Source organism: Urocitellus parryii, chromosome 3, assembly GCF_045843805.1.
Source record: "Urocitellus parryii isolate mUroPar1 chromosome 3, mUroPar1.hap1, whole genome shotgun sequence".
NCBI classification, from domain to species: domain Eukaryota; kingdom Metazoa; phylum Chordata; class Mammalia; order Rodentia; family Sciuridae; genus Urocitellus; species Urocitellus parryii.
In genome coordinates this window covers 199,859,056-199,877,744 of record NC_135533.1, presented here as the reverse complement: position 1 = coordinate 199,877,744, position 18,689 = coordinate 199,859,056, and the positions used below count along the sequence as shown (strand labels likewise).

Here is an 18,689-nt window from a genome sequence, read left to right as displayed (position 1 = left end):
GAAGAATAGGGGCTGTGGCTGTGGCTCAGTGGTAGCGCACTTGCCTGGCATGTGTGAGGCACTGGGTTCAATTCTCAGCACCACATATAAGTAAATAAAATAAAAGTCTATCAACAACTAAAAGATTAGGGCTGGGGATGTGGCTCAAGTGGTAGCGCGCTCGCCTGGCATGCGTGCGGCCCGGGTTCGATCCTCAGCACCACATACAAACAAAGATGTTGTGTCTGCCGAGAACTAAAATAAATAAATAAATAAATATTAAAAAAAAAAAAAACAACTAAAAGATTAAAAAAAAGAAACAAAGTAAGAATAACATTAAAATTAACAAAAATGATTATCTATAGGAAGTGAAGAGAAATGGAATAAAGTAGATAAGAATGGAAAAGAGACTTCTCAGTGAGCTTTATATTTAATTTTGACCTTTCAAATTTATAAATGTTTTACATATTTTAAGATTAGTTAACGAGGATTTAAAACAACAACTCTGCATCAGTGTGAGATCCTGGACCTTGAGCCTGATGCTATGACCAAATGGGACTTGGGTCTGCTTCCTGTAAAAGGGAAGACTGGGTGAGTATGTAAGAACAAGTTCCTGCATCAAGCCTGCATTTCAGTAAGGGTAGGGGAAATAAAAAACCAATAAATAAGGACATAGGATACCTGGAAAAGAAAAAATTAAAAACAGAAAAAGCACTGCAGTGTAAGGAGGAAAAGGACTGCAGGAGGCAATGTGGGGTAGTAATTTTAAATAGCCTGGGAGAGCCTTACTGAAAGGTGATGTTTCAGTGAGAAGGTAGAGGGCAAGCATATCAGGGATACCCTGGGGAAGGATGTCCCAGGCAGAGGGAGCAGCTTATGCAAAGGATTGCACAGGGAAGGCACTCAAAAATACAAGGCAAAAGAGTAAGAATGTAAAGTCAGAAGAGCAATTAAACTCCAGGCATATTGTCAGGGTACCCTAGATCAGACTGCGATTCTGTGATTTGCTAGAAGGATTTGCAGAACTCAGAAGAGCAGTTATGTTCACAACTACAGTTATTACAGCAGAAGGATGGCAAATTAAAATCAGCCAGGGAAAAGGCACATAGAGCATAGTCCAGGAGAGGCCAAGGACAAGTTCCCAGATGTTTTTTCTCAGTGGAGATTTACGGACACTGCTTAGTCCCCCAGCAGTGATGCACAGGAAAAATGAGAAGTGCTGCCCGTTAGGGAATCTCATTCAAGCCTTGGTATCCAGGGTTTAACTGGGGGCCAGTCATATAGTTATGTAGTATCCATGTTACTAACTTTAGTTTTCCAGTCTTTAGCAGACCCCAGCAGTCAAATTGATAATGTGACCCAGGGTCTTACATGAGGAAAAGATGTATTTACCATGAATCACACTGTTGGCATAAACTATGTGGCATGGCTGACAGTTCCTGTTAGATGGTCTTATCCTATAGTTCATTCTCATCAGGCAGGACATTCCAAAGGCTCAAGGTTCATCTCCCAGCACTGAAGCCAGGTCTTTGCAGTGTGCAGGGCTTAAGCAACCCAAGTTCACTGAGTTAATCCTTTACAGCACACAGAGGCTGTGATTTAAAGACATTTTAGGTAAGGGAAAACACTCAAACATTAATAGGTTCATTTTTTTTTCTTCCAGGTTTAAAAACTTTAAATTATTAACAATTCCCGAAGGTAACAGATAACTTTCTGTTGAATCAATTTAATAATTACTTTGAAAGTTTGTGACTTTGTGTAGTCAACATATGTTGGAAATATCAATAAGGATTATCTTCCTAGAGCAAATAAGTAAAATTGGTATATTTTTGACTGTAGATAGCAAAGGACAAAAAAAAAGTACTAATTTTCAAGAGTTTAAGTTCCTTTTCAAGTTAAATCAGGTACTGATATTGAAGAAGATGAAAGGAACCAATAAAATAATTCCAAAGCATTTGGCTTTGTAATTCTATTATTATCTAATGTTAAAAATATTGACTGTCCTAAGTTTATCATGTTTTTTTCCTTATCCATTTGTACACAGTAACTGAAATTGTAAGAAGGCAATCCTAAAGCAAAATTACTAGGGCATTGCAAAATATTCCTTGAAACATCCTTAAAAACAGGACTGACTATGATGATAGAGGTTTAAGTTTTATTTCAGATCCTCAATTTTAATCCAAGAACTGGTACAGAAAATATGACTACTATGCCGGCGTGGTGGTGCATGCCTGTAATCCCAGTGGCTTGGGAGGCTGAGGCAGGAGGATCGTGAGTTCAAAGCCAGCCTCAGCAAAAGCAAGGCTGTAAGCAACTCAGTGAGACCCTGTCTCTAAATAAAATATTTAGAGCTGAGGATGTGGCTCAGTGGTCTAGTGCCTCTGAGTTCAATCCTTGGTACCAATAATAATAATAATAATAATAAAAAAATAAAATAAATAAAAATTTAAAAAAAGAAAATATGACTACTAATACTCCAAAGTTTACATGGAAACTTTATGGCCTGTATAAGAACAATGACAATTTTCATAAAAAACAATCATTATATTTCCAATTTCCAGTATTTACTTTTTATTAATTTTATTTGAAAATTTACTAATTTTCAAGTTTCTATATTTCAAATTTGATCAAGGCACTAATTATATCACCATGACAGAATAATCCAAATTTACAGAACTCTCTATATTATATAATGTCAGAGATAAACAAATAGAGACAACAGGTTAAAAAATAAAGATTTACCCTTTCTCGGGGATGCTGTCCAAAGAAATCTGGGTGGACTGCAAAATAGAAAGGCCTCAAGGCATTGACTGCTTCTGCTCCTGATAAAGCTCTTGAGTAGTGGAACCAGTGAGGGAGAATCTTTTCTAGACAGAACCTTTCAAAGAGACGTGGCCTGATTACTCTGAGCACAGACTCATATCCCCAACATGTGCAGTTATAGTCAAGTTAGTACTATACATGGGAAATATCAGAGAACCAAGATAGAAACCTGTGGTTTACTGAAATCTATTAGGGTTCTGAAATAGTGGTTATAATAAATTCCTCTGATTCAATATGAGAAATACTAAATAATAATAAAATTTCTCTTCCCTAGTCCATTTTTTTAAATATTAACTGGTTTCATGGCAAATGACAATTTTCTTTGTAAATTTTCTGCCTCAGAAGAAAAAAAATTTCAATATCCAATAGTGTAATTTCTCCATAATGAAAATAGTTTGATAATTACGATGTTTATAAAGAGATGGAAGACGTTTTTTTATTTTAAAATTACTAGTGTGTTAATAACATTATTTTAGCTGGATAACTTAATATTCTAATTGTGAAATCTTGGCATAATCCACCTGGAATGTTTTTACAGTAGTTTTTCCCCAACTAAAAGAAAAGAAAATTTTTTAAGTCCAAATGAAATTATCTGCAATTTTTGGAAAGCATGCCATGAAACCTGTTTTGTTTTTAGTTAACATTTTTGAGACATGGTCTTGCTATGTTGCTCAGGGGCCTTCAGTTGCTGAGCTCAAATGATCCCTTTGCCTCAGCCTCCTGATTAGCTTGGACTAGGTGTCATCATGTCTTCCTATACCTATTTTTAAATGTTATAATTTACCTTTACTATTCTAAAAGTTCTAAAAAGAAGATCTAGCTTTTATGCACACATTCTTTCTGATATGGTAGGTGTGCTTAGTCTTTGGAAAGGTTTTATATCTTTTTTTAAGGTTTTACTTTTTAAAATAAGACATTATTTTAATGTATAATAATTATTAAAATTCTTATTTAATAAGAAAAGAATATTTTCTGGAGATTTTTCAACAATCTGGAGACTACCAACATATTTTCAGATTACCTTTTCTTTTTTGCATGTATTTGAACCTTTCATAAAGTCAATGTATAAGTTCCACATTAAGTATTTCAACAGGCCTTTGAACAGTAAGTAAAGGAAACAATAAGCCAAGGATTAAAGTCCTCAACATAAGTTCGTCTAAGTAGATGACAGTGACAACTCTTCTTATTCCCCCTCTGAGCTGTAGTTCTCATTTCCAAGTATATGACAGACACTTGGTTCTGCCAATCTCTTAAATTTTACATATCTAAATAAGGAGGAGTTATTTTTTTCCTTTCCTAATGTTGTCAAAGCCTAAAATCCAAGCTACCTCACTACTCGTACCCATGTTCAATTACTTTGAAACTTGTCACTTTATAGTTCCTTGAAATAATTTCTTCTTTCCACTTTCTCTGGCAAATTAGCATCACCACAGAAACGGACTGCACGGTACCACAATTAGTCTACTTTCCTGTTTCTTTCCCTAACCACACTGCCTGCCACCAATAGGTTAACTTTCCTAAAACCCACTCACTGTAGTCCTGACACAAACATCTGTAATGGCTCCCACAATTTCTGTAGAATAAAATTTACTACTTAGTCCAGTATTTGAAGCTGCCCAATCTATCTTTCCAATGTGATCTCCAATTCTTACAGAAACCCCCAATTAGGTCCCCAGTGATCTTCCTCATTTTTTCCCCTTTCTTCTACATAATTATAGAGCCCTAATAATCTTCCCTGCCACCCACTTCCACCTTTCTAAGTTGTATTTGCTTATTTAACAATTACCACATACTACTGTGTACCAGGAGGTATGGTACCCATTCCCCCTAGAACCTTCCCTTTTATATTCTCATTACAAATAGTCATTTCTTCAGGGTACATGTCTCTGATCCTAGCTACTTGGGAGGCAGGAGGATTGCAAGTTTGAGGCCAGCCTAGGCAACTTTTTACCCTGTCTCAAAATAAAAAATTAAAAGGGCTCAGGATGTAGCTCAGTGGTAGGGCAGCCCCGGGGTCAATTCCCATTACCACAAAATAAATAGGAATTTCCTCTTCTAAACTCTAAAATAAGAAAAAAACACTATGTTCTGCATATTTGAAATATGATATCATAAAGTGACTGTGCTAAAGGGAAAGGTGATCTTTTTTTTTTCTCTTAAAAAATTTTACACCCAGTAATATTCTGAAAGACAGCATTCTTTTTCACTTTCTGCTCTGAGTGGACTCTTGGAGGACTTGGCTGTTCATGTGAACTTTGTTTTCCTTTTTTGTTCCTGCCTTCCACTATAACATAAAATAGTCTTAGAATTTGAAATTAACCAAATGCGTAACAGATTCCCCCCTCTTCCCCAATGTTAACTATAAATTGAACCATGAAGCTTACCTCCTCCAAGGTCTCAGGTGGCAGAACATTTCTGAATATATATGTATGTCAACTTCCAGGCATCCATCAACTGCTTAAAAAGTTAAGCAGAAGCCACAAATGAACAAGTGGAATTTGCAATTAAAAACACATTGCCAGTTATGTTACCAACCCCCCAAAAGGAAATATTTAGGTTAGTCTAATAAAATATGGATAAAATTATACTATAAAACTATAAAACTCTGATAAAAGAAATCAAAGATATAAATAAATGGAGAGACATCCATGTTCATGAATAAAAGGACTCAATATTGTCAAGATATCAATTCTTTTCAATTTTGTCTATAGATTCAGTGCAATCCCAATCAATATATATCAATTATTTTATGGATATAGAGAAATGGAACCTAAAATTTATGTGAAGAGCAAAAGATTCAGAGTAGCCAACTCAATGTTGAAGGAGAATAAAGTCGGAAAGACTGACACTACTTGACTTCAAGACTTACTCTAAAGGTACAATAATCAAGACAGTGTGGTACTGGCAAAAGAACAAACTGATCCATGGACAGAAAAGAGAACCCCAAAATAGGTCTATGTAAATATAGTCAACTGATTTCTCAAAGGAAAAAAGGCAATACAATGGAGCAAAGATAGTCTTTTAAATAAAAGATATTGGAACAACTGGATATCCACATGCAAAAAAAAAAAAAAAAAAAGTAAACTAGACACCGAACTTATACCCCCGATAAAAATTAACTCAAAATGTATCATGGACCCAAATATAGAATGCTAAACTATGAAATTCCCAGAAGATAACACAGGAGGAAATCTAGATGACCTTGAGTATGAAGATGATTTTTTAGATAGACTACCAAAGGCATCACCCATGAAAGAAAGTATAACTGACAAGCTAGACATCATTAAAATGGAAAACTTCTGCTCCATGAAAGTCAAGAGAAGATGACGAGGGCTGGGGATGTGGCTCAAGCGGTACCGCGCTCGCCTGGCATGCGCAGGGCGCTGGGTTCGATCCTCAGCACTACATAAAAATAAAATAAAGATGTTTGTGTCCACCGAAAACTAAAAAATAAATATAAAAGAAAAGAGAAGATGACGACAGCCATATATTCAAAGTATCACATATAAAAGATGTAACTGATACTGGACTGTATCCAAAATACACACACAAAAAAAACCTCTTAAAACTCAACAATAAGAAAGTAAACAACCCAATTAAAAAATGGACGAAAACCTGAACAGACACCTTACCAAGAGGATTTACCAATGGCAAATCATATGAAAAAAAGTTTAACACGTCATCAGGGAACTGGAAATTAAAGCGCTAATGAGATATTACCACATACCTATTAGAATGACCTAAATCTACAACACTGACTACACTGACAACAGTGTACTGCACCTACAACAGTGCAGGCAGGGACTTTGAGCCACAGGAGCTCTCATTCACAGCTGCACACTCTCTGTTGATGGGAATGCAAAGTAGTACAGCTTGGCAGTTTCTTACAAACTAAACATACTCTTACCATCCCACCCAACAATTGCATTCCTTAGTATTTATCCAAATGAACTGAAACTCATATCTATACAAAATCCCACACAGATGTTGATAATAGTTTTATCCAATGTTTGGAAGCAACAAATATGTCCTTTATATAGGCAAATGGGTAAACTATGGTACTTTCAGACAATGGAATGTTATTCAGGCTAAAAAGAAAGAGGGTATTGAGCCACGTAAAGACATGGAAGAAACTTAAGTAACTGCATATTAGTAAGTTTAAAAAAGGCCTAAATTAGAAAGGCTACAATTCCAAATATATGACATTCCAGAAAAGACAAAAGTATGGAGATAATAGACCAGTGGTTTGCCAGGAGCCAGAGTTAGGGAAGAATGAATAGACAAGACCCAGAGGCTTTTTAGGGTTGTGAACCTCTTCTGTATGATACTACAATGGTAGAAACTCATCACATTTGTCAAAATCCTTAGTATGTGTACCACCAAAAGAGAACCCGATAGTATAGACTTAGGGTAATAACCATGTGTCAGTGTAGGTTCACTGATTATAACAAATGTGGGACTTGGGCAGTGCGGGAGGTTATGTGTGTCTTGGGACAGGAGATAAGTGGGAATTCTGTTTACTTTCTGTTTAATTCTGCTGTGAACCAAATTTGCTTGAAAAGCCCAAATTACTGAACAATTCAAAAGCTGCATTTAGGCCTATGACGGTAACAATGCAATCTGGGTTTAACTATCTTGAGTGATATCTCAGTTTATGAAATCATGGGGGATTTCCTCCATTAAAAAGAAAGCTTTTGTGGACAGGCAGAGTTCTTAGAAAAAAAGTGAAGCCCCACCCCCAAGCTGTTACCTCTTTGGGTTTCAGCAGCAATGCTGGCACTGGAGTATTTGCCTACTATGTGAGGCCCTGGGTTCATCCCTAGCATGAGGGGTGGAGGCAAAGGTGTTTTGTGGCTTCATGAAAGTATTACTACAAGTATTACTTTAAGTATTATTAAATTTTCCACTGTATTGAACAATGAGGAAATTTGCTAGTATACATAAAAAAGCTGAATGTTTCCAAGTCTTTTAAAAAAATAATTACTAAGGCTATTCCTAGATTGAAATTTTAGTTTTGATGAAACTGGTCTGCACTAGATTTAATATGATTTTTGTTAAGGCTCTTGTAAAATTCAGTAAGTTCTAAGTGGTGTGTAGCTCCCCCCGCATAAGCCCTCTTACTCTAATGCATTATCTCTCAGGATGTGAGGCTTTCCAAAAACGCATGTGTGACTGTATGCCAGAAACACCTGTATATTACACTATTACTCCAAACTGCCCTTTAATTCTGAATTAAAATTTTTATTAACTGAATTAACACAATGCTATAGTTTACCAGACTGGAGTTTAGTTTAGTCAGGGAAATTAGTGAATATCTTAATGACTTTTGTTTTTATAAAAAACAGAAAATTACAATTCTAGTTCCAGCAATAAAGAACAAGAATAAAACAAATGAAAGAATAACAGATATATCTATCATGCTTTTATCTGATGCTCACAAGACTAAAGTCATTTAGACTGTGTATTTAAGAAAAAAATGGCTGAAAGACACATACAAAATACTAGAAATAACCATTAGAGATATTTTAAAAGGAAATATATAATTTAGAACATTATGATTATTGTTTAACACTCTGGATATGGAATCCCACATCTAATTTTTTGTACATGTTTTCAGGAGTACATAAGGTATGAAAGTTGGGGTTAACTATTTCACAGGATTTGTTAAGTAACTTAAGAAAATTCACAGAAGTGGCAACTATCATTATTATATAATTAAGGGTATATAAAAATTGCAGAAGTCTTTTTCCAACTTAGTGAGGGCTTGCATATAGATAGAACATGTAGTTAACTATAATATTTTATTTGAAGACAAATTCTGGGACTGTAAAACTCCCAGAATTATCACAATAAATGATCAATGTCTGAAAATCTTAAAATGTACAATGCAGTAGGTAATTTTGCTAAGACTTCATAGAAGTCTTTTTATTTATTTATTTTTTAGATGTAGTTAGACACAATACCTTTATTTTATTTTTTGATGTAGTGCCGAGGATTGAACCAGGGCCTTGCACATGCTAGGCCAGTGCTCTACCACTGAGCCACAACCCTAGCCCCTGAATACAAGTCCTAAGTACATTAAGTACAAATGACTGACTTAAGTATTACAAACATTTTAGTAGGAAAAATTATTTTGAATCTATCAGAATAAACATGGCTAATTGTTTATGTTTACTATTTCAAGACAAAATTAATGCCTGCTTAGTAATAAAACATTCGTTTTGATAGAAATAGTATTTTTTTCTCCTCAAAAAAGAAAACTGATGTGAGTATGATAATGTTGTGATATGGGAATTGCTTTTTTATAAATTAATACTGATTTTTAAAAACACTGTTCCTTGGAGGACAGTGGAACAGTGAGAGGGAATGTAACTTCTTTTGCTGCTTCCAGCAATTCTCCCTTTTCACATACACCTTCCTATAGAAATATGTCATCAATCATATTGAGAAAGGAGAAAATTATATGTGTGTGTATGCATTCATATGTATATTCAGTTAATAATTCTGACATCTACTTAAATTATTGTTTTAACATAAACATTTCCTACACAAATCACGGGAAGAATTAAATGTATATTTTTTGGTTCTTTTTAAGAATTGGAATGGAAATGGATGTTTTCCCTTGGAGACCTGTAAGTGGGAAATAACTATCACATGTTTCCTGTAAACTCTCCTTTAAGCTCTGAAGACTTAAGTGACAGGGAAACTGTGATCTGATCTAGCTCCAGTTTTGGAAAAAGGAAAAGGATAAAGGAAGAGAAAATACAACTTTAAGGGCCGAGGTCTCAAAGCAAAAACAGCATCACCAGGAACTTGTCAGAAATGCAGATTATTAGACCCCACCCCAGCTTTGCAGAACCAGAAACTGGGTAGGATCCAGAGATCTCTGCCAAGACACACTCTCAGGGGACTCTGATACATGCTCAGTCTGACAACTGTTGCTTTCGGTTCTCAGAGGATTCTGAGGTGTTTGTTAGAAAGCTTTTAAACTTTAATTCACTAAAAATACCTAATACAGGGTTGGGATTGTAGCTCAGCGGTAGAGTGCTTGCCTAGCATGTGCGAGGCCCTGGGTTCCATCTTTAGCATCACATTAAATAAATAAATAAATGAATAAAATAAAAAATAAAATAAAGGTATTGTGTCCAACTACAACCAAAAACATAAATAAAAAAAATTCCTAATACAAACACAGGGAAAGATCTTTAGATGCACAATCATATGCCAATCAAGTAATTTTAAAATTGTTCTTGAACCAGTTCCTTGTTCCCTGTATAGCTTATTTACTTTTTGAGATTTTTAAAAATAAAATTCTAAGTGGAGACAATGAAAGACTCCAGCAGGCAGTGAGGCATGGCTGCTTGCCTTTGTGTGTGACACAGCTCTTAGTCTTAACCTTGCAAGACCAAGAACCCAACTGTACCGCTTCAGGCATAAATAAGCAGGCCCTGGAAAAACTAAATCAGAAGAGGTCTGTCTGATGATCAGAACACCAACCTTTTAATCTATGTTGAAAGACATACTGCCGAGAATGGTAGAAGATTCAGATCTCATGTTTTCTTCCCTGATAGAACCAGCTACACAGAAAGTCATGTTACTATCAGCTGAAGATACACTGCTAGAGTACTTGGGTGCTCGCCTATGTAGTAAAGTGAGCTGTGAAAGCTTGGGGCATCCACATCAATTGTAGGCTTCTTGTCTTTAAACTCTTAATGCAAGTGGTTCCTGTCCATATTTCAGTTAACCGGATAGCCTTCCATTTGGAAAAGGCCTTAGGCATGCTACAAAACAACCAAAGAAGTTAGGCTGTCTTACCAGACTTGGGAGGCATTCTGGGTCCAAGAAGCACCCACCCAAGGCTCATGTGCCAAGTCCTGTGTAAAGTTCTGGGAATAGGGGGAAAAAAGCAAGACAGGGCTGGGTTTGTGGCTCAGTGGTAAAGTGCTTGCCTAGTATGTGTGAGGCAGTGGGTTTGATCCTCAGCACCACATAAAACTAAATAAAATAAAGGTGTCCATCTACAATTAAAAAAAAAAAAAAACAACAAAAAAACGCCAAATCAAGACAATTCCAGCTCCCAAAAATCTTAAGTATAGAAGAGGGAAGAAGTGGAAAAACAGATACACAGGCAGATGATCATAAAACAATACAGTAAATGTAATGATACAGACATGCACAGGGTAAAATAGGAAACTGCCAGGTCTACACCTAAGAGCAGGGGCGCTCTGGAAAGTCATGTTCAAGGAGATGGGTGTCCTCCCTATATGGGGACTGGAAGATGGGAAACAATCCATTTACAGATCACTGAGTGTCTGTGCAATTCCAAACCAAATTTATTGGAAAGATAATTGGTGAAAAATCCAAATTATGGGGCAGTGTAAAGAAAAACTCTTACTTAGATTACTTTCGCCAGATACAGAAACAACAATTAATAGTGTTTGCCAAGTGGAGGTCCCAGGACTGAGCTTTGACCTCTTGGGACAATTTTCATTTTAAAGTAACTTATTTAACAGTTAACCTTAGGTTACTCTCATTTAAACTGTGACTTCCCTTAGTAACCATCTTGTAAGGTTTTTTTTTGAAAGCAGTTTGCTCCATCTGGCTCTTTTCTAAATCCCTTGCTATGAAATTTAAGTCGTAACAATTTGCAGCAAGACAAACACTTTGGGAAATCTTAAGTCGGAAACAATGAAGCCTAAAGTCTCTGTGTTCTCCTTCCAAGGAAAGATGAAGCACTTATAGATACCCGGGCCCCGGACGAGCTTTAAAAGTTCAAAGCCCAAACTGAGGTGGGGCGAGCTCTGCCTCCGTTTTCTCCTCGGAAGGGACCGACCTACGATCAGGCACTCGGCCCGCGCTCCTCACAGCATGGACGTTCCAGGAGGCCGAGATGTGCGAGCGCGCGCTCGCGGGGAGCCACCGCCCACGCCAACCAAGGAGCCAATAGGCCGCGCGCCGCCGTATCCCCGAGCGCCCGCACGCGGCCGGGTGCAGGTCAAGCAGCCTTACCCCAACGCGCCTGCGCGCGGGCCGAGCCTCCGGGCGCCCCGCCGCGCTGACGTCGGCGCCACAGCCCACTGCTTCCCTGCCTTCTTACCGGCCGCCCGGGGGGCTCCGCTGAGAGCTTTAGGAGGCGCTGAAGAGCGCTCAGGAATGTGCGGGACTAGGCCGCAGGGAGACGGGTGGCTAGCCGGCAGGAGGTGGTCTGGCCCGAGGGCCGGCGGGGAACCACGAAGGGCAAACTGGGCGCGCGCTGGGGGGCGGGGCACGCATGCGCAGCGCCGCTCCGCCCCGCCCCGGAGCCTGGCGAGGGATGCCGCAGTCAACGCACTCTGGGGACTCCCTGAAGGAGGTTTCGTGCTCCAGCCCCCGTCACGGTCACATCTTGTTCTTTAATTATTCATTTTTTTCTCTCTAAATGATATGAATTTATGGTTTTAAGCACCAAATTAAAAATGAGGGCTATTATGTTGGCGAATACGCTGCAGATTTTGAACCTGTCTTCAGAAAAGAAGTTTTAACTTCCAAAGTGGTTTGGATAGTTCTCGTGTTCAAGTCGCTTTATTATTATTTTACCATTTGCAAAGATTAGTTGTAGGTTAGCTTAGACTGAACTGAGGACACAGTAATCCCTTTCATACCCTTACAGAAAAACTTCGAAGTTTTTCTGAACACTTGTTACCTGCTTGCAATGTTCCTTTTTATTAAATGGTGCACAGAATTCAGTGATTTTTTTCACTGTTTGGATTTTGCAGTAAATGGGGATTTATCACACCGAAGTTCTTCTAAATTAATTTGAAAGGTCACTTTCAGTGTGGATAAAACTATTACAAATTACATATATCAATACAAACTTTTACTGCTTGAAAACAGTTAACTTGCTATAATTTTAAAAAAGTGCAAAAACTCAAAAGTGAAAACTTTATTTTTATTGCTTTTTATTTTCAACAATGATTACTTGAACTTAAAAAAAAAAAGCCTTTATTAACTAATGGTTACTGAAAAGCCAAACCTTTCCAGCCCATTTCATATTCTCTTTCAACCATTTCAGGGCAGAACAATGTTCCAAACTATAAACCTGTTCCTTATTAACATTGACAGTCATGTGCTTAATGAAAAGCTTTGGATCTGATATTCGAGCAGCCATAATTAACCTTTCCACTGCAGCTTGATAATCATCCTTGCTCCGAGACTTGTTGTCTTCACATCTATAAAGGGAACATCTCACAAAGTCAGAAATTCTAAAAAGCAACAATATGGTTTCTTGAAAAGCTTCATTTATATTGGTACTAAGCCATGACACTCCTTTCACTTTATTGTTTTAGAAGTATCTTTCAGACAATGACCCATGCATGGGAAGAAAGGTATTGTAAATTTTGACCCAGTAATATAAAAATTTCATAAAAAACGAGAAATCTCATAAAATAGTTACTCTGATGATGTACATTTTATATTGTCTTTCAATTTTAACAGTGATGGTGGCAACACCCTAAAATGATTGCATCACAAACTAGGCAGCAACTGATGACTTGTAAAATACTGATCTAAAACATAATTACCTATCACTTTGTATTTGCAAAGTTAATGACTGTATAATTATTCACTATAATGCATGAAAGAATATTAAATGGAATGAAGTTTTGCATTACTGACAACTGCATGTTAATTTTATCTTGATATTGACTATTGTTAGTTGAAAGCAAATAATAGTGGCTAATATTTGGTATCGAACTGTATTGCTGTATATCTTAATGAAGTAACAAGTCAGGACTGAAGAAAGTAAGTGCTAGAATTTACTTTTCTAATAAATACATTTTCTACCAGCTCTCTGCTATCAGTTGTGACTGTGGGTGCTTGTGTAAAATTCATTCTTTAGGGCACTTTTTCCTCTGGGATATAAGATGGGAAGTATTTAAAATAGAGATGTAGGTGTTATATTAGCACTTGAAACAGGAGCCAATGGTCAAAGAGAGGAAAAAGTGGCCATGTGCCTTCTAGCTTAGCAAGTGGTGCTCTGGTAGACTGAGCATATGCCAAATATGTGTAGTGTTTTGAAAATCTAAAGATGAGTAATATTTTCTCTCAGAAGAGTTAATATTATAAGGCAGAGATCAGCATGATAATAATAAGAGAAAACATACTCAGCTTGGATAAAAAAGAAATCAAGTTCTATGGATGTCACTAGTTATGCTCTAGGGCCACAAATACTCCCCAAATTCAACAGTGAGTAAATAGACAGCATGTGTGAGGAATGGAATGCTACCAGAAAAATCAAGCCCTCATTAAGATGCCTCATAGTTGCTTCAGGCACTATAGTTCACAGTGGTTAAAAAAGGAAATCCTCAGAAAACAAAGCTATTAAAAAAAAAAAAAAGTGTGTGTGAGGGGGTGCTAATTTTAGTGGGTTTTAAAAAAAAGGTGGAGCTGAAATTATTTTCTTTCTAGTGAGCTAGACTAAATGACTTCTATAATTAACAGAAGAAATCCAAAGTTGTTCACTGTCACTTTGGTTACTAGGTTGTTGGGATGACAATTTTCCATGGTATCCTGAAATTTGGGAAGTTTTTTTGAAAGGCACCAACTATCCTTTGTTCATTATATATAAACATCTTTGAAATTTGGAACAATCTTGAAAGTCAGGATAATTTCTCCTTCAGGAGAAAAAGACAGATTTATTTACAGCCTTAGAAGATGGAGATAGTATCTCCCTGCAGAACAAAAAGTAGGCATGCTATTTCCCATTATAAAAGATTTGGATTCTCTTAAGCTTAGGACTCCTCTCCTGTAACAGAATCCAGTGCATCTGCAAGTAATACACAAAGGTCCATTTGTGGATTTAGGAATGAGAATGAATAATATAAATATGCAGATAGTCATGCTGTTCCCTGTACCACAATAAAGTATTCTTGTCTCCAAGAGAAGAGTCTTGAGTCTTATGCAAGCATTCAGGAAACTGTGGCATGCTAACTTGTAACTTAAAGATAGGGTAAAATCTGACACCATTCACAGTTCTTGCTTGATACAGGTCACACAAGGCCTTGCAGTTTTCTCCTTTTACTCAAGCAACCTATGGAAATGCTCATGTGTTGAACTGAGGCTTTTGGACAATAGGCAATCAAGAGATTCAACTAGGAAAGGCAATGTCTAGATGCAGTCAAGGCATCATGTAGAAGACTACAGCTCCTGACATTCTGACTCCAATTACATGAAAAATTCTGAGTCTCGTAAAAGATGCTGTGCTTGAACAATCCAGCTAAACTGTTCTGAAATTTCTGACCCACAAAAACAAAGATAATATTTGCTATTTTAGGTCACTAGATTTTAGGTTATTTGTTATGCAATAGAAAACTATGCAATAGTATTCAGTCTGAGGATCTGATTCATTACATCAATAAACTGAAGCAAAATTCTTGTCAAGAAACTAAAATAGGAGTCCTGTGAGATCCTTATGTTTCAGGTTTCCTGGGTCAGGCAAGCAAGAAATCAGTGATATAAGTCTAAATTCAGGGGACGTTAAAGTGTCACTCTAGTCTAACACCTATATTATAATATCTATGCATATATAAAAACATTTTAAAATATGGAAACTAGGCTGATGGCTTCATTTTCAGTAGTATTCTTGACTGAACCAAGTAAAATATCACATATTTCCCTTTTAGACCTATGGGTTCCCCCACTTCCCTTTGGTACCAGGGATTGAACCCAGGGTGCCTTAACCACTGAGCAACATCCCCAACCCTTTTTAAAATTTTTTATTTTGAGATAGTAAGGCCCTAAGCAACTTAGCAAGGTCCTTAGTCCCTGGGGCTGGATTATAGGTGTGTGCCATTGCACCTGGCTTAGACCTGGTTTTTACATCTTTTGGGTTACCAAGAAGAACTTTTAGGTACCAATCTCTAAACAATTACAATTTCTAAACAAATAGGTACAATTATAGGAAAAGTGGGTGTCTGAAGATGGATCTTTTTCAAATCTAACAGCTTCGAAATTACTTGAAGTGTTTGAATGCTACTAACTTTTATTTTGGTGGTGCTGGGGATTGAAACCAAGGCTTTGAGCATCTTAACCATGTACCCTACTGCTGAGTTACATGCCCAGCCCCTTAACTTGTTTAGTTTTAAGTCTCAAATAAATCCTATGCTTTCTTAAATATTAGCAAATTTTGTAATACACATATGTTTATATATCTATCTACAGAGTATATGTAAAAATAAAAATATACAAGTACAAAAAACATTTGTAATGTAGGACATGTATGGGAACCCATAATCTGCTTTCAGAATGTAGTTAGTTTTATCAACCAACCTTTTCAAAACTATCTGTAACATCTGTGAGGACGTTCCAGGACTCTGAATACTACTAGCATTAGATACCAGGAAGATTTCAATAGCTAAAAGCATTTCAATCTCAGATAAATAAGAAGGAATCAATAGAAGTTTTCGGTATAAATTTCCCTCCAGTGGTGGATAGCAACCTAATGAAACAGCACCTGAAAAATCAAACAGGTCAAACTTTACTAAAGCTCCCATAAGTAAAGACCTAGACATCTGAAATATCCATAGGTGACAATTACATTATGATAGAATAATTCTTCACATTAGATTTACTATACAAGTTATATGGTAGTGAGTTTCTTAGTACACTTGACATTATTCTTTATAAAATACTTTTGAAACATTAGATATAAAGTGGGAAATATAAGACTATCTGAAAAATGACGTTTTTGTGGCAGATATCATTTTAAGCCAATTACAACGTAATTTCAAAAAAAACAAACAAAACAAAACAAAACAAAAAAAACAAACAAAACAAAAACACCAGAATAGTTCCTTAGGATTTTTTTTTCCAAAGACATCTGGTTTTAATGTATTTATAGATATTGCCTATTTTGAATTATGAATCTAAAACATGAATTATAACATTAAGTTTTTGCTTGCTATCAAATTTTTTAATTAACTTACAGAGCCATTACAGTTTATACATTACTGTTTCTTACTATGTCTTACATTGTGCTAAGCACTAGATTAAAATATATTTTCATTCTATAGCACTAGGTGTGATATTACTATATTCATCAATTCATGTTCTAAAATAACTTTTCAAGGAGATTGAACTTTGAAACATTTTAGGGGGTTATTAGAAGTGTTAAATAGGGGGAAAATCCCTTTAAAACTCCTAGGACATCCAAACTGTATACAGGCAATATTGTTATATTTTACCCAAATCCATTCAAATTAAAATTTAAACAATTAAATTTTAAATAATTAAAAGTTGTTTTATGCTTTAAGTTTTTTCAAGCTAATATGGATGATGATTACTAAACTTTGTGAAACTACTATGTGCCTGTTACCTGTGTTAAATACATAGGTGTTGTCTCATTTTAATCTGCCAATTTACTACCTTTGACATGAGGTACAATTACTCCCATTTATTGATGTGACTGTAAGTCATTAATTTTTTTTTTTTTTTTTTTTTTTTTTTTTTTTTGCAAATGTTAAGCTATGTCTGAAGGTAAATCCAAAGGATGATCCCATTGTGTTTAATATATCAACACTGAAGTGTCTGGAAGACTAATTGATGCCTATAAATTACTTACTTGGTTTTCAAGTATATTTTTGAAAAACCAAGAAGATTCTATAATTCCTCACCTTTCTTGCAAAGTCTCGGAAGTTACACTGCATATGAAATAAGGTATAGGTGTAATTAGGTAAAATAAAAGTGCTAATAAGAAAGGTACTGAATTATATGTAGACACTAACTGCTTTAACACATGACTAAAAAAACTTTACAAATAATTCTTACTATGGATGAAAGTACAGAGGGCAGGGGAATAATGAATAACTGCTAATGGATATGGAGTTTGTTTTTGGAGTGATGAAAATATTCTAAACTTGGTTGTGGTATTTGTTGTACATCTCCACACTAAAAACCATTGGATTGTATACTTAAGTGGTGAATTGCATGGTAATTGAATAATACCTCAATAAAGCTATTAATAACATTTAAGAATAATTAAGCTTAATTGCTTTAATACAAAATTTTATTTCCAACTAAAAACAGGAGTCACATTTAAATGATACCAGATTTATATTTTGGTTCTATGGCATATAAATACCTTCTGACAGCATTTCCCAAGTTTCAGAATTAGTTATTTAAAAATAAATTACCCCAGTAACTTCAATTCTAAAAACTAAAATCACGAAGTTTTGCATATAGTACGTGTGTGTGCGTGTGAGTAGTGTGTGAGGGGAGTGGGGTTCTAGCAATCTTCAGGGAAACAGTATAAAGAGCTGAAACATGACCACAAAATTACAATGAAGTTTTATGAACAAACAATTCTAGCTCTCCTCTAAATTTCTGATCACCTTTTAAAATATATTGTCTTCAAACTTTTTGTTTAATACATACTACAAAATGGCTCAGCACACACATGTTTATGTATGTAACTGAAGTAAAAAAATCATACTACCTGAAATGCATCTAATATTTTCTTTACCATTTCTCTGGAGAAAAAAGTTACCACGTGCTAAAGTGATCATAAGTGAACTGTTTTTCATAAGAATGAAAAAGAGTTCCAATTCCCAGATAGTGTGGCTAGGATGTTTGGTACATCTGGCACAGGAAGACAAATCATGGGTACACAAATGATTATATATATTATACAAATGTTATACACACGACAGTGGTAGAGATAGAAATTTAAGACAAATTATTTCATGAAGGCAAGAAAAATTTCAGATTTAGATCCTAAATGAAATTACTTTCTAGTAAAAATACCTTTGAGGTGACTGAGACTAGAGAAAGTACTAGTTTTCTAGGCTTACCTATTAGAGAGAAACAGCCATAAATAGACTAACAAAGTTTTATTACTAGAAGTCACGTAAAAA

The 18,689-nt window shown here is 35.8% G+C and overlaps 2 protein-coding genes across 7 annotated transcripts in view; both read right to left on the bottom strand.

Annotated features, from left to right (window-relative positions):
• Tcaim (T cell activation inhibitor, mitochondrial) overlaps nt 1-12,257 on the bottom strand; it is a 35,038-nt gene extending 22,781 nt beyond the window's left edge. Inside the window, exons 1-4 of one of the 6 annotated variants that reach the window (XM_026408094.2) lie at nt 11,812-12,257; nt 10,300-10,583; nt 5,187-5,256; nt 2,722-2,857 (exon numbers count right to left, since the gene is read on the bottom strand). In XM_026408094.2, coding sequence (XP_026263879.1) covers nt 2,722-2,857; nt 5,187-5,215 — 165 coding nt within the window. In that variant the 5' untranslated portion in view covers nt 5,216-5,256; nt 10,300-10,583; nt 11,812-12,257. Of the gene's footprint in view, nt 1-2,721; nt 2,858-5,186; nt 5,260-10,299; nt 10,584-11,811 lie in introns of all 6 variants that reach the window. The other 5 variants (XM_026408096.2, XM_026408092.2, XM_026408093.2 and 2 more) reach the window with 5 other exon arrangements.
• A 533-nt stretch (nt 12,258-12,790) lies between these two features.
• Topaz1 (testis and ovary specific TOPAZ 1) overlaps nt 12,791-18,689 on the bottom strand; it is a 65,226-nt gene continuing 59,327 nt past the window's right edge. Inside the window, 2 exon segments of the mRNA XM_026408090.2 lie at nt 12,791-13,010; nt 16,108-16,291. Coding sequence (XP_026263875.2) covers nt 12,791-13,010; nt 16,108-16,291 — 404 coding nt within the window.